Raw genomic sequence first — 27,462 nt, 5'->3', positions numbered from 1 at the left:
GGAAAAGAGCTGCAGAGGATAGGGACCATTTTATAAACCCCTTAAATAATAGGCCCTATTAGAAAGTGGTATCTTTGAGTTAAACTTTTTCCATCTCTTTGCATGCTGATTATCAGATAAAAATGAGTGATAATACACATTCTTGGCTTGTGCTTTTTCTGTTGACAGGTCAAAATTTATGTTGATGTTGCTTTAAAAACTTTTTTAACTCTGTCAGTCTTGCAGATATTGTTACTCATATTCACTGGGTAACTTGTGCCCATGTATTTACCATGAAATCTAACGCAGTTCTACTATGTGTATAGACAGTAATATACTATAACTTTGATAACATGTCTACAGCACACCTCTCAGCATTTGAAGTTGTGCAGCCTTTAGAATTGATATTTTTGACTCAAGCTTCCCTCAGACATCTGGACGATTTAGTTCTCAGTAAATGGTAGCATTGTCTCCATTGCTGAGGCCTTCTGCAGAGCAAACATTAAATTAACTTGGCTCTCTGTCCTTAGTGGACCTCTATTACTGCAGGCATTTTGACTTGTCACAGTAGGGAAAGCACAGGTGAAACAAACAGTTCCCTTCAGTGCCCCAGTGAGCCGGCAGGCACAATACCAGGATCCTGGAACTATAGCTCACTGAAATGGAATGCACTTGCTATTTTGGTTATACATCTCCCAAGGGTGAAATCTTATTTTTCCTCCTCTTTTTGTTTCCATATAATTTTTAGATTAGCGGTTCTAAATGGGAAATTAAAAAAAATAAACGCTCTAATCTCTACACTGGTGCTGTAAGTAACAAAGCCTGATTAGACACCTTCACCTCAAATCTGTTAATTACAGAGAAAGTCTCTACTTCCCATCTTTTTGCACAGACGAGTGAACTGGCTCAGGTTTCCAAAATAGCCAAGTGTGTTAATGCATGTTAATGGATCACCATTACCTTCACTATGGGAGCCCTGAGAGACCCAGATGTGTGGATCTGTGCTTCACAGGTTACTAAGGAACCTTAAGCAGGCAGATGTATTGTGACTCTTTAGGCTGCTCCTCTCTCAGTTCATGCTGGACCTCACTGTGATCTGCAGGTGCCCTCAAAAGAACTGCTGACTTCATACGGATTCAGAAGAGCCAACAGGCTGGAAATAGCCCAGTCAGAGCCTGCCAGGTTGTGATGCACAAGTCCTCATTAAAATAAATCATCAACATGCAGCCTTGGATATTTTAGCAAATATTCAGTGGGTAAGAACTGTACATTTCGTAGTCATTTTTTTAACCTGTTTATTTATTGTATTTGTAGCCTATTCACAGTATTGTGATCATGTGGACAACTTGGACCTTAAACTTCTCTATAGTCCCTGTGGGAACAAACCCATGTGGGCTTTAGAGGAACAGGAAATCTACACAATAAGGTCTACTTTCATAGGGACAAAAAAAGGGGACAAAGGGACCAAAAAAAAAAAAAAAGAAAAAAGAAGAAAAAAAGAAAAGGAAAAGAGAAGAAAAATAAAAATATAACAGAATTTACTAATGGGGTACTTCAGTTATATTTCACAGTAAAGACAAAATATATTATACAAACAATAAGTGTCTCCCTAATTGTATCAAGATTAAGTTATGGTATCATGAGGTCTGCTGCAGTTGACACATTGAACTTCACACTGTAACTGTCATGGCGGTTTGTAGAATGTCTGTCATATGAAACCTTTAACAGCATTGGAGGAGAGTCAGAACTTAGATTAAGGTGTTATCTATTGTTAATCATTGTATCAAAAAAACTGTAACTTGAGAGTGACATCAAGTTCCAGCTCCACATACAGAGACTTTTATATAGTGTGACCACACTGACCAGTCATTTATTTTCCCTGTCAAAGCAGTCATTGTCAACCTCCATATTTACATCAGTGTAACAGCCTGAATATGGCTCTGCACATCCTGCTTTGTGGACAGGTCACAGCTCAGAGGACTCAGAAGTCAATACATGTATGAATATCAGTTATGATTTAATGATTCTTCTGTTTTAGTCAATTCACACCAGAGGGGTTACTCTACAGAAAGATACATTCCTATTTACAAGGATTCTTCAGTGTGCAGTATGAGCTTACACTGGATTACAGCTTTTTTTTTTAATTATTATTATATCACCTACCTAACACACGCCCACTTAAAATGTCAGCACAATAAACTCTCATGAATAACAGGTAAATTCAGTGTGCTGTAGTACAACAATCTAACAGCAGGTGGCACATTTGAGGCATCATGTCATCAAACAAGTAAACAAAGACATTATGTAGAAACAGATAAACAAAAATAAAAGCATGCACTTTTATACTGGACTGCACTTGTCTCCACATCACAGTCATGTCTATATGTGTATAACTGTTAACTTAGGAGTTAAGTACAGAGGCAAAAAAAGCTTAACTGACCATTATATTTAACACTTTTGCAGGATTTATTGTAGATGAGTGTCAGTCAAACTCTGAAATCCTCAGCACAGGGGAGCTGAAGTTGGATGAGCAGGGAACTAAGTTCTGGGTGCTCAGATAACTAATCTTTTTGTCAGCTTCCCCTCCACATCCTTCCTCCAGACTGGCCTCCAGGGAGTCTGGCCCCTGCGATTGGCTGCTGGGCTGTGGCGGTGGCACCAGGCCATGCAGAAGGCTGTTCCCCAGGTGAGAGTTGCATCGAGCCAAGTTGTCAGTCAGGTGCTGCATGTACACCTGCTCCAGCTGTTTCTCCAGCAGCCCATTCAGTACTGAGTTTGACATGGGCTCCAACCCTGATCCGGGCAGATCCAGGCTGATGTTCGCACTGTCCCCCATAACCAGGTATCCCTGGTCTGGTATGTCCCCTTGCGGCTCCTGCTGGACTGCCCATTCTGGATGACGGAGGACTTCTGAGACAGGAGTCAGCAGACCGTACTGGGTGATGGTAGCTCTCAATGGGTTGTGAGAGATGCGGCCTGAGTCAGCCACCTGCAGGTCTGGATACTGTTCCAGGAGGCTACAGTCGTCTATGCAGACTGTAAAGTCAGAGTCCAGGGTGAAATCAGGTGAACACCCAGGGATTAACAGGCCTACAGGAGGCAGCACTCTCAGCCCCTGAGCTTGGGTGGAGTCTAACTCTTCCTGGTTTGGACCTGATTACAGAAAATTAAGTGTCAATTTAGTGTTTTCAGTTTCATTTAGTTTAGGCTGATATTTATGCGTGTGGTTTGAACTCATTAGTAAGATTAGTAAGTAATATCTAACAAAGGAAGAACATTTTAGTAAAGGGGAAGCAAAGGAACAGGATCGCGTAAGATAAGCCCGTGAAACCAGTACGATGAGTTAAACTTTTCACTACATCAGGCAGCTTATATGTTATAACATATGATAAGACTGTTTACCTGCTTCAGCTGAATCTGTCTGTAGGTCTGCCGAGTCTGATTCAGAGACAATGCCATTGAACTGGTCCGTACAATGAGTGTGTGTCTGGGTTTTGTGGCATTTGGAATCAGAGGCAAACTTTCTCTCCTCCCTGTAAAGCAGCATTCTGAGAAAACCTTCAGCCAGCATGGCACAGATGGACAGTCCTTGTTTTTGATGTCTCTCTTTTGCTTCTTCTGGTTGTAAGTCTTGAGTGCTAACAGCACAGTGTGTTAGGGTATGCACTTGTAGAGTTCTTCTGGTCTGTTTCACTTCTGCAACTGAGAACTGGCCCCTCCACCCCCACTACATACTTCCTTTATTAATTTGCAACTGAAAATCTCTGTTACACGCAAGCAGAGAAAAGTTAATATGGTAAGCTAACATTTAAGGCATTCAGACACTTTACTTAAAAAACAATACAACAATTTTGAAATACTTCATCATTAGTAAAACTCCCACCTTCAAAATCCTACTGAAGTGACAATACAGAGGTAGTATCAGTAAAAAGTACTAGAGTACTACAAGTATAAAAGTCAAAGAAATCATTCTGCTCCCTGTGACTGATACATCACAAGATATCACATTGTTAGGTTGTTTATACTGGTGCATCACTGTGTGAGTAGCACAGTAGTAGTAGTATTGTTGTAAGCTGGTTAAGATGGAGCTTCTTTTACTACTAGATTTACAGTTAGTCGGTTTAGTTGTTTTGAAACTGTGGGGGAGGATCACATCTGTAGTTATTTTTTTTTTGGTGTTTTCACTCATCATTCTAATCATTCCTCCTTCCTTCCTGTTGTGAAATATTGGAAAGTTTAATGTACTTGGGTCTCAAACAGTGATACAAAAATTCCATGAGAAATGTGGAGGGGGAAACATCTCTCAACTCATAGTCAACCTACAAGACCAACCAAACACTGTTCGTTGTAGAAAGTTTTAAGTGAAAAACACTGAGATCCATTGGTTTAATCTTTAATAAATAGATTAGCCATGTGTGTAAAAGAAATCAATAAAATTGTTTTACAAGTAATACCTGCACCGCTCTTCACAACCAGAGATCTTCCTCTTGCAGTGCTCATAGAGGAGGAGAGGAATGCTAACATGAAAATATGTAGGAATAAATCAGAGTAGCAATGCGCACATCCAGAAAACCTCAGTTGGATAGGTGCTGGATTGAAATATCGCTAAAAAAATTTAAACGAGTTACAACTCCAGTGTGCAGGTACTCCTTGCACTGCAAATGTTACGTAAATGTAAAGTCTTAAGTTGTAAAGTAAGTAGTTACTAAAGTTGTCACCACAAAAGTAGAGAAGTTAAAGGTACAATATTTTCCTCTGAAAGTAGAGATCTGAAATACCATAACATCAAGAAAAGAAAAAAATACCTAAAAATCGAGCATTTACTTTCCATCACTGCCAAAGAGTTCTTTAAGTGGTTATTATAACTGGGGAATGTTTGTAGAAATATCAGTAACTCTATTAAAGTATGAGCAGTGGCTTCTCTAAAACAAGCCTATCTCTTTAAGTGAAAATCTAATAAAATACTAATGCTAATAAAAATCACTCATGCCATAATATCTGTTTACCACAGCATTCAGTTAATATATGTTCAGTGAGAGAACTGTCACATTCTGTAAACTTCATTTTTGTTATTTTGAGGTAGAAATCATTTTAAATTTGGTTGGCTGTGTTGTTAGTAAAGAGTTAGTTCATAAGTGTTACCCATGGGAAGGAGCATCGAGAGTCAAGCTTGCAGTCTTATTTCAATTTTATTTTAGGGAAGATTATGTAAGACAGGGATTTACAAAACAATGTGAAACAGGATGCCACCAGCAAAATGAAACAACTATCCAACTCCCTTAAACAACAAAACAGCAAATTAAAAAAAAAAGTCAATTTCACATCCTTCAATGTTTGCATACTTGTACATTTTGGCATGTATTTTCAATACATATATCATCTTGTAGAAAAAAGTTTGCTATTAAAACAGCATTAAGACAATATAAAGTAAATAAAAACACAGGGAATGGGATTGTAATAGATAACTCCTACAGAAGGTGCTGCGGTTTTGGCTAAGACATGACTGGCAGGAGCACAACATTTGATTCAATGTTTCCAGGATTCAACAGATAAGACTTGTACTAATTAGTTACATGAATGATGATAATGTTTTATGATCTAACATGGATGATGTTCTGTTGGCCAAATGGTGAAATCTGTGTTACAATTTTCTAGGTGTATACATTTTCTTGTGTTTGATGACGTGTTCTCAAACAGGAAGCTACACATTCATGCTAATGGTTGATTGACAAGTCATTAGGCCGAACAGGCTTAGCAGGCTGAGGTTAACGGAGGAAACAGAGCTGTTTTAAGATACCCATAATGCTCTGGTTTAGTACCTCCTTTCACTACAGCTGACAAGGCACAGCTGAACACACGGCAATTTAAAACAAAAAAACAACCGAAAAATCAAAACCGTCCACATATTTGTAAGCTAAGTGAAATGTTGCTTCTTCCTTTTTTCCCTGGATCTTCTCCAGGTCAGTCTGGGTCCAGGTCTGGGTCTAGATATAAGCCTGAGGTCTCAGGTAGAAATGGCGTAAAGCTGCTACTGCTGTGCTTTCTTCGCTAAAGCTTCGGCCTCCTGGAGAGAGACAGAGGGTAGAACAAGAGGGAGAGAGTGTGTTATATTAAAATGGAGGATACTGGTCTATATATCCCCTGCCACAGCTCAGAGGAAAACCCCTCTGTTTCTATGGTAACTGGCACACCTCCCTGCAGCTCCTGTTGTGGCAGAGAGGAGGCGCCAGTGTGCAGGAGTGAGAGGAAAAGGAGAAGAGGCCTGTTTGGGTGTTAGATTATCATGAACAGATGTATTATGTAATATGTGTGTTTTCTGTATGAAAATCACACTGTGAGGATAAATATATATTTAGGCACATAAGCCGGTTTTACAGGAAATATGGTTAGGCTGCAGGAATGCAGTTCAAAGGAAGGACAGCTATCACTGTGTGTGTTTGTGTTCAAAAGCTCACCTTAGAGCCGGGTGGAGCAGTCAGCCCCAGAAATGCATACACAGCGTTGTCCTCTCTGGCATCGAAGAAGGCCTCATAGTTCTGAGAAAGAAGAGGAAGATTGAGGAAGAGGAGTTTAGGTGCTGATCGATCAGCAGATCAGTTCACCTAAATCTGAACTGCAGCCCAAGGAATGATAATGTGAAACAGACTTTGGAGCAGCGCCTGAGGGCAACAATCTGAACACCAAATGCCACAAGTCTGTGAGAAACAGTCAGAGTTGTGTTATTTGTCCAGGGACAGGCCTCAGAGGTCAATCTGATAGGAGGGTATTGTCTGTGAGACAGAGTAAACAAACTAACACATTCACCCATTTGCTGTTTAGTTGTCTAGTCTCTCATTCTTGATCCCTCACTCCTTCTCATTCCTTTGTTTCCCTCCTGACTCTCCCACACACACACATACCAGTGTGCACACAAACAGATTTTTCAAAAGCTACAGCTGCAAGTATCCTGGGAAATGCTGTTCTCTTTGTCTGTGACATTCAATACAGCCCATCCTGCATGTGCGACCTCACTTCCATCCATCCATTAACAGCACAGCATGATGCCTCAGTGCACTCAGGCTAAGGGCACTGTGTCTATCTAATGGGTGTAACACAGGACAGAAGATTATGGTACATGGTAGAGTATATCTGTAGATCTAAGCAGGGCCATAGCCAGGATGTTATCAATACTGAGGTCAGATGTTCAAATATCCTCCTCTGCAAACCCCTGAGACATTTCTGAATTAAAAAACAAAACAAAACATCCTTTGGTTGTGCAAACTTTATCTCTACACACGATGGTTTAAGGGAATAGTTGTACATTTTGAGAAATATGCTTGCTTACTTTCCGTTGAGCGCTAAATGAAAAGATCACGACAATCTGTCCATCACATGAAGCCTCAGCAGGTTTAGTTGGGACAAAGACTGGAAGCAGGGGAGAACAGCTAGCCTACCTTTGTTCAATGCATAAAAAAAATCTTCCTAACCTCTAGAGCTCACTAAAGTGACTGAAGTAAAAAAGTTGTCATTTTTACACTTAAGTTTTTGCACAGATAAAACAAACAAGATATGAGGTAAGCTTTAGGCAGATGTTGTTACCTTTTGACCTTTTGCTAGCTGTTTCTCTGTTTCCAATCTTTATGCTAAGCTAAGCTAACCAGTTTCATGTTTACCAGAAAAGAGTGGTATCAAGCTTTGCTAAATGTTGAACTCCTCTAATTTGTGTTATTGAGGGCTTCGCCTCTCTGCCAGAAAGACATTCTGGCAGAGAAATTAAAAATCCCTTATATTCTAATTTAATTGAATGTAACTGAAAATGTTGAGAAACCATAACATTTCATTTTTTGGTCACATCAATGAGGTCGAACACGCGAACATTAACATATTATCTCCTTACGGAGAGGGGACTGTCTATGGACTGGGGCAGGATGTGTAGTAGGAGATGTGTCTGGTCCTTTTCTAAATCACACCAACTACAACTGCGTAACATGTTTGGCATGAAAACAGACCGATGGTATCTACAAAGTGGGTGTGTCTTGTAGTAGGCTTTACTTTTAGTGGGTATGTCTTGCAGGCTGACTTGTATCACTAATGTTAGCCAGCACTTTCCTTTTTTTTTTTTTTTACAAAATCCAGCAGGTTTAGAACAATAGCATTCTGTTTCTGTCCACCTGTATATAAGGTCAATATTCACTCTCCTTTTAGTTCTGTTTAAATCTCCACCAACTTCTGAGGGATATATCTGATGAGCTGAGCTTTTACACTGAAAACAGCTGTGTGTCACATCTAGAAAGTTGATGAGACTGATGAGAGCAGTGATGAACAGTAAAGGTGAGGGCTGTAAAAAAAACAAAACAGTGAGCTAAAATATGTTGAAATCCTTTGTAGAGCTCAGGGGAAAGGAATCAGCATTCAAAACCCGCCATGCATGATTCGTGTGTACTGAGGATGACATGATGCCATATGACATGAGCTTGATGTGGTAGCTCAGTGGTAGCTACAGCTCTGTATGTGGCCTATCAGAGTAATGCTGTAATTGCATGAATAGTCATGTGCAAATAACTCAGGGCATGTGTCTGCGTGTGTCTCACCCCGCAATATTTGCTTTCATTAAATATCTGTGGGGGCAGAGGGTTCCCCGTAGCCGGCCTGGACTCCTCTGGAATATTCTCTCTCATCCATTTCCTGTTGGCCTCGTTGGCCGCGATGTCACACTCCTCGAACTCGATCTTATTGGCCGCCAGGAAGCCCATCACATCCTGCTGCTGCTTTTTGATCTGCATGTGGGGGAGATGAGACGGGAGAAGTTGTCAGTTAGACTGTGTATGTGTAAACTTCAGCCGTATGAGGAGACATAAGGGGCCTCAGTTCACCGTACTGCCATCAGTCTGCTGCAGAAATAAGGGCACTTTTCTTCTCTGCTGTGAGAAATTACACCACAGAGATCACAGGCTGCTCTGTTACTTAGTTACCACTCGTTGGCTGACAAGTGAATGAAGTGGTACAAGAGTACTGAAGACAGTGAACTCAGGCAAGGCTAAGCAGGGACAGATTATGTTTTATCTGCATGAAAAATGCCAGATAGTGAGGAAGATGGTAACTCCCAAGACTGGACTCCCACCATACTTCTACATGTTAACAGGAAATGTTAGTTTATTGTTGAAAATGGAACTATTTCAAAAACATCTGTGATATGTTGTGTACTTTTAATTTGACAAAATGTCCAAACCTATCATTTTGATACAACAAACTGAACATATTTCCTACAAGGAAAGACTGTATTGACAGTTCACACATGAGAGTTGCTGTCTTTCTCACTATGTGAGATTTTTATGCAGATGTTATTATTGCTGACAGACACCACATTCTCAGAAATGGGCTGTTATGTTGCGTTGCTACAACTCAATGTGTAATATTAACACTTCCATCCTAAAAAAAAACCCTCTGCAAGTCAAAAGGAAATGAAAGTGTGTCACAAATAACATAGTGACATCCTATGGGAGCTCATCTTCCTGAACTATCAGGTGTGTCCTTAAGTTGCTGTGTCCCTAATACAGCCACACACAGCAAGACAATGAAGAAGCTACAGAATGCTAAGAAATGTGTATTTGACTGTACGTGTCATTCCCGCTTCTGCTTCTATCTATATAGATGTGCGTGTGTGATTTAGTGTATGAGACTGTGGCCCAATGAGCTCTCAGTGGGTGTGTGTAAGAGGGAGGATGGCCCTACAAGGCCAGACGGAAACAAGAGCTCCTCTGGGACTCGAGAGGAGGTAACTGGTCAAACACGAGCCAAATAAGGCCTGCTGCAAGGAGACACACTCATCCAGCCTCTGCTGCGCGCACACACACAAACACACACACACACACACACACACACACACACACACACACACACACACACATTCACACACCTAAATCAAAGTAAGTCAGCTTCATGGCACAAACATAATATGGCTATACATGTTAATTGTCTTCCTGTCAGTCCAGACAACTCCATGCGAGGGCTCCACCCAGCTTTATGGCGTGCAGATGAGACAGGTGGATTATTCAACAGCCATCTGCTGAAACAACACGGAGGCATGGAAATGAGTGAGCTGACATTGCTGGCAGATTAGCCATGGTACAGTTTGAATCATTTAATGGCAGTTGCACTCCCAAAGGCCAAAGTCCTAAAAACCAACTCTCTCTCCACCTGCTTGGGACAAAGCAGCCGAGTGGAACACCATGAGCTCAAACTCACTTTAACTCACTCTCCTCCAAACACACACAAAGACAATCCTCTCTCTGAAGAAAGAATCTGCGCAGCCTCCTCTTCACACTTACCCCACCTCATGTCTCTTATTTGACTTACATTTGCATTTTACACAATAGACTCACCAAACTTAACCTAAATTGCTAAAATGACAAGTTAATCCTTACACTTTCCCCTCCTCTCTTCTTCACTTTGGTGCACCCTGGTCATTTCACCAACAAGCCTGCATTGTACTGTTGCCAAGCAAAATTAATTTGTAGGGCAAAGTGGCCACATGCCATCTGCCCCTAACTGTAATTACACAGTGAGAGTTCCCAGCTTTGCCCCTTTTCGCTTTTTGCATTGCTCTCTGGTGTCTTCAGCGGGAATCCTGGACATTTTTTTAAAGGAGGAAACCAGACTATCCCTGGCTTTTGGGTGTGGCAATAAACAACTACTCTTGTTGCCTTGTATTATTCACTTCTTATCTATCAGCCAGAGAGTGAGAGAGTTCAGCCAGAATCAAGCCTGCAGACAGTCAACAGGCAGGACCTGAATGCCAGTTGACTGATTTCCATAGTTCATGCTCTCTCACAGCTTACTTTCACATGCAAATATATATTGACACTAAGTTTAACATAAAGCAAAAACAGGTGTACCTTGTTCTTTGTTGTTTATCTACACATGATTCAGGTGGTTAGTCTTGGTGATTCTAGCTAGATTATACCAGTTGATCCACCACTTTTGTCATTTTTGTTGACTGAATATCATAAGGATTACCATCAAATTTAGTACAGGCATTCATCGTCACCAGATGATGAATCCTGACGATGTTGGTGATTCAGTTACTCTTCCTCTAGCGCCACCAGCAGGTGAGAGTTTTGACATATTCTCTCAAATAGCTCATGTAATCGATGGAATGGCACCAGGACATTCGTGGCTCCCAGATGATATACCCTAATGATCTTGATGATCCCCTGACTTTTCTTGTCACACCACTGTGAGGATAATTATTTGGATCGGTACAAACATTTGTATCGCCCAGTAACTTTGGTGATCCCCACACTACTCCTCTAGGGCCATCATCTGATCAAATGTGAGTTTGTACAGTACTTTGAGTAAACCTGCAAAACTAATAACATTCCAATCAGTCTCCACTCCTTTGTGTTTAATGTTAATTAGCAAAGTGCTAAACTAAGATTGTAAACATAGTGAACATTATACCTGCTAAATTAGCATATTAGCATTGTTATTGTGCTCATGTTAATATGCTGATCTTTGCATTTAGCTCAAAGCAAACACTGTACAGCCCTCACACTCCCTGCTAGCATGACTGTAGATTCTTAGGCCCTGTTCACACTTGGCATTAACAAGTGTCCTGGGTGATCTTATCTCCAATGGACAGCTGAAAGTATGTCAGTTTACACCTGCTGTTAGAATCCATCTCCACATCCATCTTGAGTAACCACCAGTGACGTACATAATTTCTGTCAGAAAAGATCACATGCGTTGTTGTTTTTAACTGGCAGGAGGCAGCAATGCTGCATGCTGATCAAATTCATCAGCAGTGACCCTGTGCTCTACTTATGTGTTATCACATTCCCAAGACAGTCCATGTACACACCCATGGATGGACTGCAGCAATCAATAGATGTTTTACCAAAATAATTAAGTCTGGAAAGATCACAATTGCATTTGGTTATTCCTGCAGGAATATGATTTGCACAACTTAAGTTTCAGATTCATGCAATAACTGCTATTTTCCATTCTATTTTAAACAACAATACAAAGTCACAGATTTATGTTCTGTTGTTCATAAAAGGCAACAATACAATAAATCAAAGGTTTTCCTGGAACATATCTATTGTTGCACTGATGACTGTTTTTGACTAACTAGAACCTCAGTAAACCACAACTGTGGAAAAGGAATCTGCACCACATGTTCTTTGGTTTACATTCCACATCATCATGATGTGAGAGTTGTGGCAGCAGGGCAATGAGATGAGATTCAGACCTGATCAATCCCAGGAAAAAGGTCAGAACTCTGGCATTAACAGCTGCCAGACAATGGCAAGCATCGATTGGATGCACTGTATCCACAAAACAGGCCTGGATCAATATGGTGGAGACTGATTCAATCAGTTATGTTAACCCCAGGTTGGGGTCAATTCATGTTCAATTCACTCAGATGAAAAGGAACAGACATTTAAACTAAATTTCTCAAAATTCTACAAGACTAAATGGCATTTCTAATCCCTCAGGAGTCCAACATTTGAATGCAAGAAAATCCACCCTCTGAACTAAAGGAAACATGAATCAGTCCCAGCCCTGTGTGTTTGTATGGGATAAAGGTTTTGTCTTGATTAGATCACGTCTGATTTGTGCTGAAAACAGCCTCTTACTGGAATTTTAGCAGCAACAGTAGCCTCCACCCAATCCTGAGCTCAGTCAGCATTACAACATCGCTACAAAAGAGCTTTACACTGCTGCTCTGGCTCTGTGCCCTCACTGCTGCCTAAAGGTGAAACAACAGCAAAAGGCCAAAAAACTGACCTGTTACACAAACCTACTGACTCTCTGCCAACACAAGCATGACCTGTAGACCATAAATGTCAAAGCAACAGTAGAGAAAGCCCAGGAAATCTGAGATTGTCAGGTACAAAGCTTTACACAGAAACATGACATGTGCATCTCACTGAGATTGTTCTCAAGTTATAGTTGAGTCTTAGCGTGTTTATTGTGGCAATGAGGAAACTGTACAATACTGTCACTGCAAGTGCAGTTAATGTGCAGGGATGTAGTTTCAGTTCGCCCAGTTGGCCTAGTGCTCTAGACTAGACACACAGCTGCAGGTGTGTGTGTGTGTGTGTGTGTGTCTGTGTGTATTTACATGTATATATTTGCAATTGTGGATTTAAAAGAAATTCCAAGTTTGCTATTCAAATTTCTCCTCACTGTAACCTCAGGATCAGTTGAAAGGGGAATATATGTTACTATTCTCTCAAAGATACTATACATACAGGTCTCATGAGGATATTCTTTCAAGTTTTGTCACAGCTAAGGTTTATATAAGGATACATTTATGCAGTATGACCTCATCTTTACAAAGCCATTGACGGTAACACTAGAAGTGTCTCTAGAGAGCTGACAGCGAGTCACAACACCATTTCTTCAGTTGACTCAAACACTCTGCTTCTCATTACTGGGTAGAAATACGATGATGTCAGCTCTCATTCAGTTTGCACTGATACTGCCCTCCACATAAGACAAGCACAGGTCAGGGGTCAGGAGAGAATAAGCTGGCAATCAGTGCTTTGCTCCAGTACACTAACCCTCACTAGCTGTGGTAATAATCCTTTTTCTCTGTAGTTTGTAATGTCCCTTTTCTCTGTCTCAAATGTGATTATAAGGCTTTATAAGGTATTTATTTTACATTCTTCTTCAAACTGCAGCTCTGAAGATTCAAAAAGATAACATTTATTCCAGGACTATAATATATGATAGGTGTAGAGGAACAGCTAACACACCCAATCTAATCTATTTACCATACCTGCAGATAGAAAATGATGAGGAACAATCATGGTGACATAGTTCACCAAAGTTCCTCATTACCATTCCGTACTTCCCTCTATCTGATCTTTGTAGATTATTACACATCTTTTGTGAATCAGGTGCGATTGTCTTATATAAGAAATGGAAGAATTTTGTCCATAAAACATGGTTGTTGAGATGTTTGAGGCTAGATGATTTCTGATAACATTCTGCAAAGGATCACAATCTACATAAAATCACTGAGCACCAACAGCTATGAAAGTGCTCGGAAACAAAATAGAACTTAACATCTGAATAATGCTGACTGTTGTAGCTTGTCAGCTGCTAAATCTGATACATCCCTCTGGCTAACTTTACACCGTCTCCCTCACTGACCTGCAATCATTTCCTCAGTGGAGTCCGAAAGCTTTAAATGTTGGTTTTGAAATACTCCTACTAGTCTCCCTGTTTTTGGCTGTTGCTCCATTCACATACTGCTTAACTTGACTGGAGTGATTAATGTAGCAGCAGACACTGCCGGATAGTGGAATGCAAATCACATTGTTGTGTATAGTCACTGATGCAATCGAACTGCAAGCTCGAGCAGTGTTTCAACCACAATATGTCTTTCTGTGGCAAATGTACTCCACACCTTCTAATTACATCATGGAGAGACATTTTGAAATAAACACTGTAGAAATCAGACATAGAGTGAGTCCTATAAACTCTATAAAGTGATAGCATACCTCTTATGTAAATGACCTCAAAGAAATGAGTCACCATAGTATAGCAGATCAAGATAAAGCAGACATGATGTATTTAGATTAGTCCGCTGCTGCTGATCTGCCAATTCTTAAAAAAACAAGCCCAGTGGAGATGATAATGTGAGCATAACTGTGTCTATGCAGCAGTAACCTCGTCCACAAACTCGGGCAGACTCTACTGAAGACAGATCAATGAGAGGTAATGCATTTTCCAAGACAGTGATGGCATCACTGTGCTCTAAACTCTGACTGCTCTGACTTTACAGGAAGCTCCTGTCCTGCTGCTGCTGAGCCTTTGCAAATGTCATTTAGCCTACAGTAGAGACAATAAAGAAACTTAGTGCCGTCCAACTGAAAAGAGGCTCTGTGTTTGATCATTTCCTTTCTGCATGAGGTGTGAAAACAAGATACTTAATTAGGATAAATCATCTACCTCAACTGTGAGAGACACTACTTGGATGCTATTATACTTTGCAGATTATGTCAAACCATGCAATAGCTGTAAGAAAACTAGATTTGACTGCAAATATAACACATTATAGCCAGAATCTAAGGTTTAGTGAACTTCTGCTGTAATACAGACTAAATCTAGACTGATTCAGACCTCCAACAAGTCCTAAACAGTGCCTAAGTATTCATGGGCTGCAGCTGCATATCTGAAAGGGGGCCCTGGAGAATTGCATCACCATCATTCCTCCCCACTCTGGAAGAAACTGGCAGAAATTAAGCTCAAGATCCTCCAAGCTGCAGCACCGTGAAGCAAACATTTAAGAAGTCGAAGTCGGATCACAACTGTCCCCCTCCTTATCAAACACACAAGCTGCCTTTCCTGGCATCAGGGGACACAGTGGGGAATTGCAAGTGCATTTATTGACTTTTTTTTTTTTTTTACTACATGCCTTTCCTGTCTTCAGGCTGGTTCCTGTTGCAAAAACACTGAACTGTCACTTCAAGGAAGCACTGTGACAAACCACAGCCGAGAGAGAAGTGTGTCCTACGCTTAGTTGCCCACCTCAAACGTTCCTCTCTGCGTCTGTCACTGTGACAAAGTTTAAAAAGGAGCAAAGAGAGAGAGAGAGAGAGAGAGAGAGAGAGAGAGAGAGAGAGAGAGACTTTGAGAGGCTCCATCTGTGTCCAAAGTCTTGAGGAGGGCAGAGCTGCATGCTTACTGATGAGTCAGACCACTCCAGACTGAGAGGATGACAGCCGTATGGACATCAGTTAGTGAGTTCAATAAAAGTTCAGCTTCCTTTCTACTGCCTAACAAGCTGGATGCTGCAGATAAATCCAGCTAAACCCCTCACATAGATATAGAAGCCATGCCATTCTTTTGTCCCTTACCGAAGTGGATCCAGAGGACGATGCTATGTACACTTTGATCACCATGTTAAATCCCTGATGCTGACACGAGTCCGGTAAAGCAGCGGGTTGGTTTGCCCTGCTCCTCGCAGACACTTTGCAGACGGATCGCTCGGCAGTGAGGCAAAAAGCAACAACAAACTTCCCAGGCTGAAACGCTGTGTGTCTGTTGTAGGCAGCGCAGACTATCTGCGCAAATGCTCCGGTTCTCAGCACTGGATGGAGCTTGGCATTCCTCCTCCGCCTCTACTCTGCCTCCCCGCCCCTTCTAGTCTCTCTCTCTCTCTCTCTTTCTCTCTCTCTCTGTAGAGCGAGAGCACACACTCGGAGACACGTCCACGCACGCACAGAGAGGCAATGGGCAGATCATGATGGCAACACACTGAGGTTATATTGTCTGAAATGTAGCATCGACCCCATTGTCTGCAGGCCAGGCATTGGCTATTGTTCTTTAAACGTTTCACAATATACGCCGGTGCATGTGTTTAAGTAAATATTAGTATAGTTGTGTTATAAGGGTGAGTAAGGTATAAAATCTGCATTGATTTTGATCACTTCTGAGCGTTTTTGTGTAACAGCACAGCTCCTGGAAGCGCCGTCTTGAGCAACCACTTTCATTAGACGGGCTTTGTGGGCCCCCTGCAGGCGTCTGGGGCAGACGACGCAAAGCTTTCCCCTGAAACGAATTTAGGAAAGCCGACTGACAAACAAAAAAAATGTGTCGGAGAGGAGTGGGCGCCATATTGGACTCAAACACGAAGTGAATTTATGGAGACATTTCTCCTTGCTGGCTGCTACAGATGTGAGCCCTGGCTTTTAGGCGAACCAGCAAGGATGCATGGCTGTACACCGGGGCATGTTGCCCGCCGCCGGGGCCTGTGTAACGGTGCAAACAGGTTAGCCTAGCGGCTCCCTCTCTGTCACAGTAAATGAACACACTTGTATGAAGGCAATATGTCCTCGAATGCAATCCTTTCATTCTTGCAGGCTTCCTCCCATCTCTCCCTGCAAGAAGCCATTCGCGCAGACCCCAGAACATCACCGGCTCCAAAATTCCAAGTGTTCTGCAGCCCCGAATGGCGTCACCTGATTGGCCGAGAGCCTATCAATCATGCCTTTAGCCGCACCCCTCCCCCCATTCAACCACTCGCCTCTCTGTTCCAGTGTGTTTACTACACTGCCGAGCATAAGGGAGACACTCGTCTTCACATGCACAGAACCCACTAAGAAAAACAGTTTTTAGTTGTATTTGTAAGAAAACCTCCAAGAGATCAACATGCCCAAGAGAAAGGTACGTATTATCAAAATAATAGAAATTGTTTGAGGGGGATATCAGCTATTAATGCAATGCAAACGATTGTCAAGACATCCCTCTGAGACATTACTTAATTATAACGCAATGTATAATCGTTATTTCTCGCTGGTAATTTTTGCCTATTTTCTAGATATAATGTACATTTTTTATGTGTTAGAATGAATATTTTCCTGCTCGGACACGGCCTTTAAAACGCGTTTTCATGTGCGAGCCGCTGTCCTTTGGGGAGTCAGAAGTCTCTTTCGGTCTCCATGCAGTTAAAGCACAAGCAGCAGCCATGCTTTGCAGCTCTTGTCCACCTTCGTCGCCGACCTACCGAGAACAAACGCTTCACTTATCGCCATTTCGCCACCAAACCGGCCAAAAGTGCCGCCAGAAAATGCCTTAGTACCTTTACTTTGCATTTTGACCGCAAAAACAAACATTCGTCGTCGCGTTTTGATAAAATTATATATTTTCTCTCTTTGTTCATAGTCCCAAATGGCTGCGATGGCGTGGCTCTGCCGCCTGGTGGCGCACGTGAGCCTTAGCAGGTCCCTCCCCCTTCTCAAAGACTCCCGCGCCAGCTTTCAAATCTGAGCTTCATGCATTGAATGAGAGAAAGAGATGGGGGAGTGAGAGGGAAAGGCAGGGCCTGGGCCCTCAAAATATGGCTCCAGAGGCCCGCATGGCTGAGCTCTCACAGCCCATTACTGAAAGCATACATTACCCCAACAGTCCTGGGCTCTAATACATTAAATATAGCTGTATTTGAAATAAATTTTTGTTTTCACATGAAACTGAAAAGTTTTTTCAGCAGGTCTGTAATTATCCGTATTATGCACCTGAAGCGTTTAGCAGCTGTTTCCTGTTAATATAAACACCAGTTAAAATGTTATATTTAGATTTTTTCCATTTTAATCTGTTATATTTGTGTTTTTCAGTTACAGGGAACAGAAGGAGGAGAAAAGGAGGAGGTAAGAGGGGAACACGTTTTGCAACACCTCATACATGTGACAAGATTTACATTTTAATCACTATGTGTGGATATGTGTGGGCATTGTCTCAAACAAACTGCTTCAGCATTATATTCAAATGTGTATTTCTTGAATACAGTCGCAATCAAAATAAAAACTCCTTGATAACAGTCTTCGCTCTGTTTCAGCCCCAGAGGAGATCAGCTCGGTTATCAGCGGTAAGAGGACACAAAGACAATGTCACTAAACTCATTTACATTAATGTATACAGTTAATTAACATGTAAAACATAGTGAAATTCTTACAAGTTTTCACACACATATAACTAATTAAATCAAGCCAAACATTACTTTAAAAGAAGCAAAAACAAGTATAGAAATACCTTTTCTTTTCACAAGTACCCCAGTTTGATTCCTCACAATACAAAACTGCAAAACATGTTATTTTTACATTACCAAGCTTAAGAGTTACTAAATCATATTGATGTAGTGCATTAGGTGGTAATAAAGTTAGCAAAGATACCTTAGAGATGATAAAATAAACAATTACATGATCAAAACTTGATTTATAAATGTTAGAGAGAGTAAAAACTGTAGGACCAGTTTCTGAAAACATCTGAACTACTTGTAATTTTACCTAAATACCAATAGCTGGCATAATAGAGGCTCTCAAAGTACTCCAAGTAACAAGTCTAATGTTGTCTAAGTTCCATTATTAATTGGTGAAAGGACAGTTATATTAATGTATTAAGGCCTCTGATAGTGTTTTTATGAAAGCAGGTTTGTTTTTAGAGAACATTTTAGACTTTGGTTCTTTGTCCCACATTTTAAAAAAGTGTCTTAAGTCCTCCAGTGGCTCCAGAATAACAAGAAAAAAACGTAAATTGGCAAAGATAAGGCTTTAGTGTGTAAATGTAACTGTTTCTTCATTCCTTTCCCTCTCTTTTTTTGCAGAAACCGGCCCCACCCAAGCCGGAACCAAAGGTCAAGAAAGCAGCAAAGGTAAGAGATGCTAGTCCTGATTCTAAATGAAGCTGCATTGAAAAACAACACAAGAAGCAGGTAGTGTGTGAATAGTGAGCCTGCTAACAAGCGTGTCTTCTCGCCACCACAGAAAGAAAAGGCTGTGAATGATAAGAAGGAGGACAAGAAGACCAAGAAGGCAAAGGAGAACGCAGAGGCAGAGGCAAACGAGGAAAACCACTCTGAGAACGGCGAGGCCAAGACCAACGAGGTGAGTGGGCGCAGAAGTTCTCAGCCGCAGGAGGTGCAGGGTATTACAGAGTTAAGATACACAGTATAAAAAGTTTTGACCTTGGCCTGTCTTCTTTGTCCCACAGGTGGAGGCAGCCCCCGAGGAGGCCAAGGAAGAGGCCAAGTCCGAGTAGCACCACTGCCCAAGCTTCCTCCTCCTCTACAGTCCCTCCCCCCCAAACCCCCCAGCCAGCCAGCCAGCCCCCCAAGTCTCTCACATGGTTTCCCTCCAAGGCGTATTGTTAACAGAGGAATATTTTTATCAATGATTTTATAAGTATCCGTACAGATTTTTAGCACAAAAAGCAAAGCTGATTATGGAGCGCCTTGCAGATTTGCAGTGGTCATATCAAGTGTCTGCAAGCAAGATGAACACACTAAAATCTTTTTTAAATGGCATTTCATGATTGTTGAAGGCTTGTTTGGTGTAGAAAGTGCGTCCCTGCCGGATTGGCTATGTTGTGAGTTGTGTATTCCTGTGTTTTTCCGCCCTTTCCCTGACCCCCCCTCTTCCCCTTCTTCCTCCACAGATTAGACCTTCCTCCCCCTACAGTTCAGCCTTTATCCATGTTTTATTAACGGTTCAGCCATGTTAATGTGGGTGATTCTTTTAGACCTCTAAATGTGCAGTGAGTTCCCTTTGCTTCTGTCTCATGGTCTTGTTTTTTTTTTTTTTTTTTTTTTTCATTGAAATCGTGTTTTAAAAAAAAGCGTGTTGAAGAGTGTTGTCCATAAGAAAGAGGAAGACGAACATGTGAAACATTCCGGGAACAGCGATTGCCTCCGACCTGTCTCCTAGACGACCCTGCGTGTAAAACAGCTCCTGCTCCATCCACGCTGTCATGTCAGCTTTTCTAAACACTCTGGTTTTTTTAAAACGATTGAATTTGGAAACCTTCTCTGACAAATGCAGGTGTCTGGTCCCTCTCTTATGTTCTGAAATTCTCTTAATAAAAAGAAGTCCTGGGAATTTTCCTCGAATCAGTGTCTCGTGTTTGTTTCTTCATACGATAGAAGTTAAACTTATATATTATCACCATATAGGCAGATTAGAAACTTTGCAAACCTGTATCTACAACCACAGTCGACTTCAGTAATAGCTCAGGGTGAAGCTTAAAACTCCAGCGCTCATTTTATAAATACTTGCAACAATGTATCGTCTTGAAATTAAAATTTAAAGCTACGTTGTAGCCTGTAAAACTACCCAACCAAGTTCGTACACATTCTCCATTATTCACCACATGTGAGAGCTTTTCAGTGTTTATCTGTATAAGGAGATGTATAATCAGCACGGTTGCATTCATTGTAATAGAAGTGGGACTTGCAACTGGATCCAGACCGGTGCCGTGACCTGACTAAATGAAACACGTCTGTAATGTAATTTCACTGCAGACAAATCCAACATTTCCTTTGAGGTCGCTGCTAATTCTTAGCAGAGGCCAGTCATCCTGCTTATTTGCTTTGTCTACTTAGGCAGTGGAAAGTTCCTTCAAACTTAAGTCAGTGTTTGTCGGCTGAGGATTTGGCTCTGGATCATTATGTCCAGTGTAATCCTGAAAGCAGCATGATTTACTCTACAGATCTGTTGCTACAGATCTATCAGGAACCCTAACCTTAACCCTCTATTCAGGTGAGCAAAAGGTCAACAGCTGGGACACTAGATACCCTGGTAAAGAGTGTGTGTCTGGCTGGGAGACTTTATCTCTTACATCCTTAAAGAATGATTCATACTTGTTGTGAATCATTAAAATGTTCAAGTAAAGGACATTTATAGTCAGCAGCTGTATGAAGGCCTCTAGTGAAGCCCATATCCATCATTAGACAAAGTGGGGTTCTAGGACTCTGTGGATCCTTTCCAATGGAGGCCAAAACCCACTAAAAGAGCAGACAGTGTCTATGCACCCAGCATCTTCCCTCCCCTTTAGGCTTCACACACACTCATATTTAACTCTGCATGAACTCAAGCATGAGCGTCGTGACCCACATCAGCCTCAACCCTCAAACAAAATATCACCGGTTTATTTAGCAGCGTCATTTAAAGACGCCTCCATATTTAGTTTTTGCACACAAAGCTGCGTGCATCAGTTCACGGTCAAAGCCTGGCAGGAGCAGACATGAGAAAATGCATGTAGTCTATCAAGCAAACACAGAATGAATAGGCTACTTTCACTAAGCTTAATGTGTGTGTGTGTGTGTGTGTGTGCATTTGCCTCCAGCACTGACAGTGAGTTAATGTGTATGTGTTTGCATATTTGCTGAATTTCGATTCTTTCAAGCCCAAATCTCACTTTGCTGTGCATTATTAATGCAAGGAGACATTTTTCTGAGAATGCAATGAAAACGATTTGTCATCCCCTCTGTAAAAACATCATTTTTAAGGATCTGATTAGCTGGCTGCAGCAGGCCCCTCTGCTCTCCACCCTACAGCAGGTGTCAGTGTCAGTTTAACCATGAATCACTGCCTGCATTTTCCACAGAGTATGACACAATAGTAGTTTTTGACTTTTCTTCCGCTATTTTGCGCAGCAGTTGCGGCTCCCCTGACCTGCATTGTCATGGCCGAGCACCGGGCTCCATTTTGTCGATATTTTGTTGTGTGCAGGGCGTTGTTGCACCGAGCCACCACTAGATGGCGGCCTTGTTTCATCTTTATTCATACACAACGCAGAGGAGTTCTGCTCATGGCGCCCTGCGGAGCTTTGATTAACCTTACATTTTATTAGCTGATATATTAAAGGTGTTATTATTTTTCCTGAGGCATATTACTAGGAAGCACTGAACGATAGGAGGCAGATCATAAATTTCATTATGAAAAAGCACTTCAAACACTCAAAGGTGGATCCCTCCAGGCTTTCATCTCCCCTCATACTTTCTTTTAATCCTTTGTCAGCATCATCTGTTTGATACATTTACTTTCCCATTTGACCTGTTTTCAACCAGACAGTTCAATTAAAAGCACAATCTCAGGCTGGTGCTATGCATCCAGCATCCTCTGTGTGAGATCTATTGGCAAAGTGCAGTGATGTGAGGGAAACTAAAGGAAATACATTATTGATCTGCGAGAAAGTTTCAGATCTCAGCCACGGTGGTCTCTCTTTCCCCGCGTTACCTTCTTTCATCTGTGTGGTCCTTGTGATTTCCCTCAGCTCTCACACCTTGACTGATCCATCCATTCATCCTGTCTCCTGTGATCAGCCCTCTGACTCGTTAACGTCTTTGATACTGAGATGCAGACAAACGCACGCGCAAGCAGACACACAGTCTGACATCAAACAGCTAATTACTCCAGTATTATTTCATGTTTGGTCTGTGCATGCTCGCTGCCCGTGTCTTGCCTGAGCTGAATGTTTGTCTGCATGCTTAACTGTCTGTCTGACCATCTGCCAGTCTGCCTGCTCGTCTGCTGTTCATCCTCCTCTGTCTCCTTTCACTGTCTGAGCCTGAGTAATCACAGGGGAGTTGTGCCCCAGCCGTGCACAAACCCCCTGCATGTTACCCTCGTCTCTCTGATGGGTTATGATGTGTTGACTAAAATAGCCCATTTTCCCTTTTTAAACATGTGCATATCCTATTCTGTCATCCCACGCATTTCCAGTCCCTGTCTCCTCCCCACACTTATCCATTCACATCCACTGTCCACATCATTCTGGTGAAGGTCTTGCTCGTAAGAGGAGGCGAGGGTGAATATTTGTGTGCGTGTTTGCACTCACCCGCACCTTCTCATGTACGTTGTAGTGTTTAGCACAGAGAGGGGGAGGGAGGAGATTCTCTGTGTAAAGGATGAGGATGACCTTTTATGAGGAAGTGATTTAAATGATGCACTGTCGTCACCAGGGAGAGTAGTGTGTGAATGTGGATGAGCATTTGTTGTGGAAAGAACGTCACACTTTTGCACATGCTCACACATACACACATAATAGTAAGAGGACAACACGCACACACACACACACACACATACACATACACACACACACAAATAAGTTGCCAACAGGTACACATTCACATTTTGTGTGAAAAAGCCTGAGTCAAATGTCCTCCCTCCAGACTGGACCTTAGTGATGCTTGAAATGAACAGATGTTTAGTGGCAAGGTTCTCTAGTATGCTACTCTGAGAGGATGTCGCTGTCTGGCTGTCTTAAACTGTTTGTGTTCAACTGTCTTGTTTATCTGCTAGGCCCAGTGCACTCTACGGGGGTGGGATGTACAAGAGCGAGTGAATGGGAAGAGGCAGGGTGAGAAGGAGAAAAAGAGAAAGTACCGGGAGGTGGGGGGGGGGTAAAGCAAAGAGAGAAGAGGAAGTGTGCAGGGGAGAAGAGCTGGATGCAGATGGGGATCTATTCTCTCCACACACGCAGACAAGATGGAAATGAGTGGGCGTCTGTGACGTCAATCAGTGTAGACACACACATACACACACACACACACACACACACACACACACACAGTGAGACACTCCCCTCCTCTTCCAGTCCCATGCTAATACATGCTTCACTGCAAACAGCAGCAGTGCTACGGATCACAGGCATAAACATCAGCACACAAAAACATCCCCCCCTCCCTCCCTCCCACCCCCACCAAATACAAACATGACCATACGTACATTCAGACACACAGATCTGAGTTTCATCTGTGACCTAGCTTATGATGTCAGGCTATCATTTCTGTCAGTCATACAGTTTAAAAAAAGGCAAACCTTTTTTGTGCCATAGAAAGTGGTGAGAGAAGTACTCAGATCCTTGAGTTTAGTGAAAGTAGCAGAATACCATTGTAAAGATACTTTTAAATGCTTTAATAAGTAAAAGTCCTGCATGCAAAAACACATAGTGGCTTTAGCCACTGGCTTTGTAGAAGCCCCTTTTGCAGCCATTACACTTTTGGGTCTTCTTGGGTAAGTCTCTACAAGCTTTGCACACCTGGATTTGGACAGTTTATCCCATTTTTCCCAGCAGATCCTCTCAAGCTCTGTCAGACTGGATGGAAAGCAACTGTGAACTGCTGTCTTCAGGTCCCTCCAAAGATTTTCTATGGGGTTTAAGTCTGGGCTTTGGCTGGGTCACTCAAGGAGAGTTATAGCCCACTCAGTGTTGTTTTGGCTGCCTCCTTGGGCTCATTGTTGTGCTGAAGGGTGAATCAACACCTCAGTTTTAGTTCATATGGCAAGTTTTATTCATGGACCTCTCCTCTCTGTATTTGGACTGCATTGATCCTCCCCTCAACTCTGACCAGTCTCCCTGTCTCTGCTGTTGAGAAGCACCTCCATAGCATGATGCCACCACCATGCCTCACCATAGGGATGAGCAAAGCCTGGGAATCAGCAGACATAGATTTTTTTTCATGTACCTTTCACTCAAACTGGCTTCTGTCTGTCCACTCTACCATAAAGGCCTGATTGATGAAGTGCTGCTGAGATGGTTGGTCTTCTAGCAGGTTCTCCCATCTCTGTAGAGGACTTCTGAAACTCTGTTAGAATGACTATTGGGTTCTTGGTGACCTCTCTGACCAAGGCCCCTCTTGCCAAGTTACTCGGTTTAGCTGGACGTCCAGCTCTAGGAAGAGTCCTGGTTGTTCTTCTACTTCTTCCATTTATCAACAATTGAGGCCACTGTGCTCCTGGGAACTCAACTCAACACTGTAGAAAAGATTTCATACCCTTACCCTGATCTATGACTTGCCACAACTTTATCTCACAGGTCTACAGAGAGTTACTTGAACTTTATGTCCTGTTTTGTGTCCTGACATGCAGTGTGAATTGTGGGACCTTGTATATACACCTGTACCTACGTCCACTCAATTCAGTTTGACACATGTGCACTCCACACTTTGGAGTGCTACAGCAAAAGATAATAATAAACTGATCCTAATGAGCAAAATCACTCCTCAGTAATTTGATTTTAACTTAATTTTAAGGCCACATGATGCAGGAAATGTTTATTACCAATTACACAGTGTCACATAGTCGCACATGGTCTGCTGTAGGTAGTTAAATAATTGAAACTCTACAGAAGCTAACTGCATGTACAGCTGTGCTGCCTTTCTCACTAAATTGTACCCCTCATTCTGCTGTAAATCTGCCTTTCTGTCCACCTGATTGATCACCTGTTATGTAAGCGTGTGTCTTTGTCACCTGGCTAACATTATGATCCATTATGCTGTATTTAGTTTGCATAATTAACAAAGTAAGGACTAAGTGACCCACAGGTTCCTAAGTGGATTTGATACCTAAGAGAAAGATAGTGCAGACACCATTCAGGAAAAATGGCCTTCTCAAACTATGTTCTGCATCAGTGCACAATTTGGATTTATGTAAGAGGAGTTAAAGTAATTATGGTACAATTTGAGCCTGGAAATAGCACAGACGGGTTGAAATTGTAAGTGAAATAACAAAGTAACATGAATGACAGGTTCAATTCCTCAAGGTTTTCTGATTCAGGCTCCATGTATGGCATGCATTTGGCAAGTTCGCCTTTAAGAAATCATCCATCCATGTCACAGAGTCGTGACAACACAGACTTCTATCTAGAGAAATGAAAAACTATTTTTGAAACACTCCTCACTGCCTTCTCAATTTTGCTTTTAAGGATGAATTAGCGGATAAAGTAAGTGCATCAGTTTCAATGTGGGGGCGGTGTGTGTGTTCTAATGAGGGGGGATTGGAGGTGTGTGTGTGTGTGTGTGTGTGTGTGTGTGTGAGCGTGGTGGGTGGCAGTAGAACTAAAGACGCAGCAGCCACTTGCCTTGCCAATTGCTCTATTTCTTTGAGTAAAATGGTTTTCTTGGCTGTTTTTCATCAAGGTTTTTATCCTCTTGTACCCTCAGCTGGAAGAGGACTGAGTCATAGCAGTCAAGGAAGCAGGTGGGTGGGAGGCACACAGTGGCTGGTTGGGGGGGGGGTTGAGGAGAAAGGTGGAGGACGTGGGTAGTATGGGTTAAGGGGAGGGGAGGCGGAGATTGTAGTGAATGGGGGAAAAAATTATGAATGGTGAATACTACGCATCCATTTTATTACCTGGTGTTCATCAGTCACACACAAAGATTCTGTCTGCAAAGGAGCATAAAAGCCTCACAAATGATTACAGTTTGTATTAATTGTGTGCCACTAAATGTTTTATAATCTCAGGTTTAGAATGCCATCTATAAACAGCTCTCACATGACACTTAACAGGGATTGGTAATCAACAGAAAGTTACAGAGGAATTAATTTGGACAATAAGATGAAGAGATTCGAATAAACTGGCTGGCAGCCATAACTATCTCGATTCACACTAGATAGAAAAACATGTTTCATCCCTTAAGCTTCTACTAACCCCAACTTGATGCTTTTGTTTTCATTTATACTGCAGAGGCTGCGAGGGCCCTCAAGCCATTCCTATTTTAACTCCGAGGTATTAAAAGATTTGGAAATCTGAGCAAATAAAAAGCTTGATTGTTAAACCTGTAAAACCTGTATGATGATTCAAACAGTGCTGAGAAGACAGTCAGATTAAAATGTATTGGCCGGAGCGTGTTTGTGAGAGACAGAAAGAGAGAAAGACAGATGTGTGGGTGATGTTCTCTTTTTGTCTCAGTGAGTTTGAAAATGTTTGTTGAGGATGGACGGGTGGGCAGGCCATTAGGAAAATTAATGTGCATGCAGCTGTGTGTATGTGCACAGTCGTACATATGTGTGTGTGTATGTCCCTGCTCTGACATCACTGCTGCCGTCACTGCAGCCACCTCACAGTGACTCCCTTGTGACTGAAGGCCTGACAACCTTCCACGCTCTCCCCATCAACTCCCCTGCTCCCGCTCCTCTATTCGCCTCACTTTATCTCTAACCTTAGTCCCCACCCCCCACTCTTCTCCACTCACTCTCTGTCCTTCACTTTCTGTCTCCCCCTCAACTCTATTTTCACATCCATCCATCTCTCTGTCCACTATTTCTCTTTTTCTCTTTTCATTTTCACCCACCTCCTTTCTCTCTTTGTTTTCATCTCTCTCCCCCTCATTTGGTGTGTGGGTCTTCCCTGTCTTCCGTCATGCTCTCTGCGCCCACAGTGCTGCCTGTCTTTGTCTCTATGGAAACCCAGAGTGGACAAGAGTGGCTCAGAGGT

At 42.1% G+C, this 27,462-nt stretch overlaps 3 protein-coding genes across 3 annotated transcripts; 1 reads left to right on the top strand and 2 right to left on the bottom strand.

Annotated features, from left to right (window-relative positions):
- Positions 1 to 1,516: 1,516 nt before the first annotated feature.
- Positions 1,517 to 3,694, bottom strand: si:dkey-237j10.2 (uncharacterized protein LOC568721 homolog). Its single transcript, XM_018675426.2, has 2 exons — positions 3,382 to 3,694; positions 1,517 to 3,132 (listed from the first exon to the last, which is right to left on the bottom strand). The coding sequence occupies exons 1-2, from the start codon at positions 3,548 to 3,550 to the stop codon at positions 2,462 to 2,464; spliced, it is 840 nt and encodes a 279-aa protein (XP_018530942.1). The 5' UTR covers positions 3,551 to 3,694; the 3' UTR covers positions 1,517 to 2,461.
- A 1,455-nt stretch (positions 3,695 to 5,149) lies between these two features.
- On the bottom strand, positions 5,150 to 16,078 carry sh3bgrl (SH3 domain binding glutamate-rich protein like). The gene is made up of 4 exons (XM_018675422.2): positions 15,831 to 16,078; positions 8,550 to 8,735; positions 6,435 to 6,515; positions 5,150 to 6,043 (listed from the first exon to the last, which is right to left on the bottom strand). The coding sequence occupies exons 1-4, from the start codon at positions 15,873 to 15,875 to the stop codon at positions 6,008 to 6,010; spliced, it is 348 nt and encodes a 115-aa protein (XP_018530938.1). The 5' UTR covers positions 15,876 to 16,078; the 3' UTR covers positions 5,150 to 6,007.
- A 900-nt stretch (positions 16,079 to 16,978) lies between these two features.
- Positions 16,979 to 20,353, top strand: hmgn7 (high mobility group nucleosomal binding domain 7). Its single transcript, XM_018675424.2, has 6 exons — positions 16,979 to 17,139; positions 18,087 to 18,119; positions 18,308 to 18,337; positions 19,073 to 19,120; positions 19,233 to 19,352; positions 19,459 to 20,353. Exons 1-6 carry the CDS (start codon positions 17,125 to 17,127, stop codon positions 19,504 to 19,506), a joined length of 294 nt encoding a protein of 97 aa, XP_018530940.1. The 5' UTR covers positions 16,979 to 17,124; the 3' UTR covers positions 19,507 to 20,353.
- Positions 20,354 to 27,462: the final 7,109 nt, after the last annotated feature.

Source organism: Lates calcarifer, linkage group LG8 (genome assembly GCF_001640805.2).
Source record: "Lates calcarifer isolate ASB-BC8 linkage group LG8, TLL_Latcal_v3, whole genome shotgun sequence".
NCBI lineage: Eukaryota > Metazoa > Chordata > Actinopteri > Centropomidae > Lates > Lates calcarifer.
Note: the sequence above shows the minus strand (reverse complement) of the source record. Positions and strands in the feature narration are given on the sequence as shown.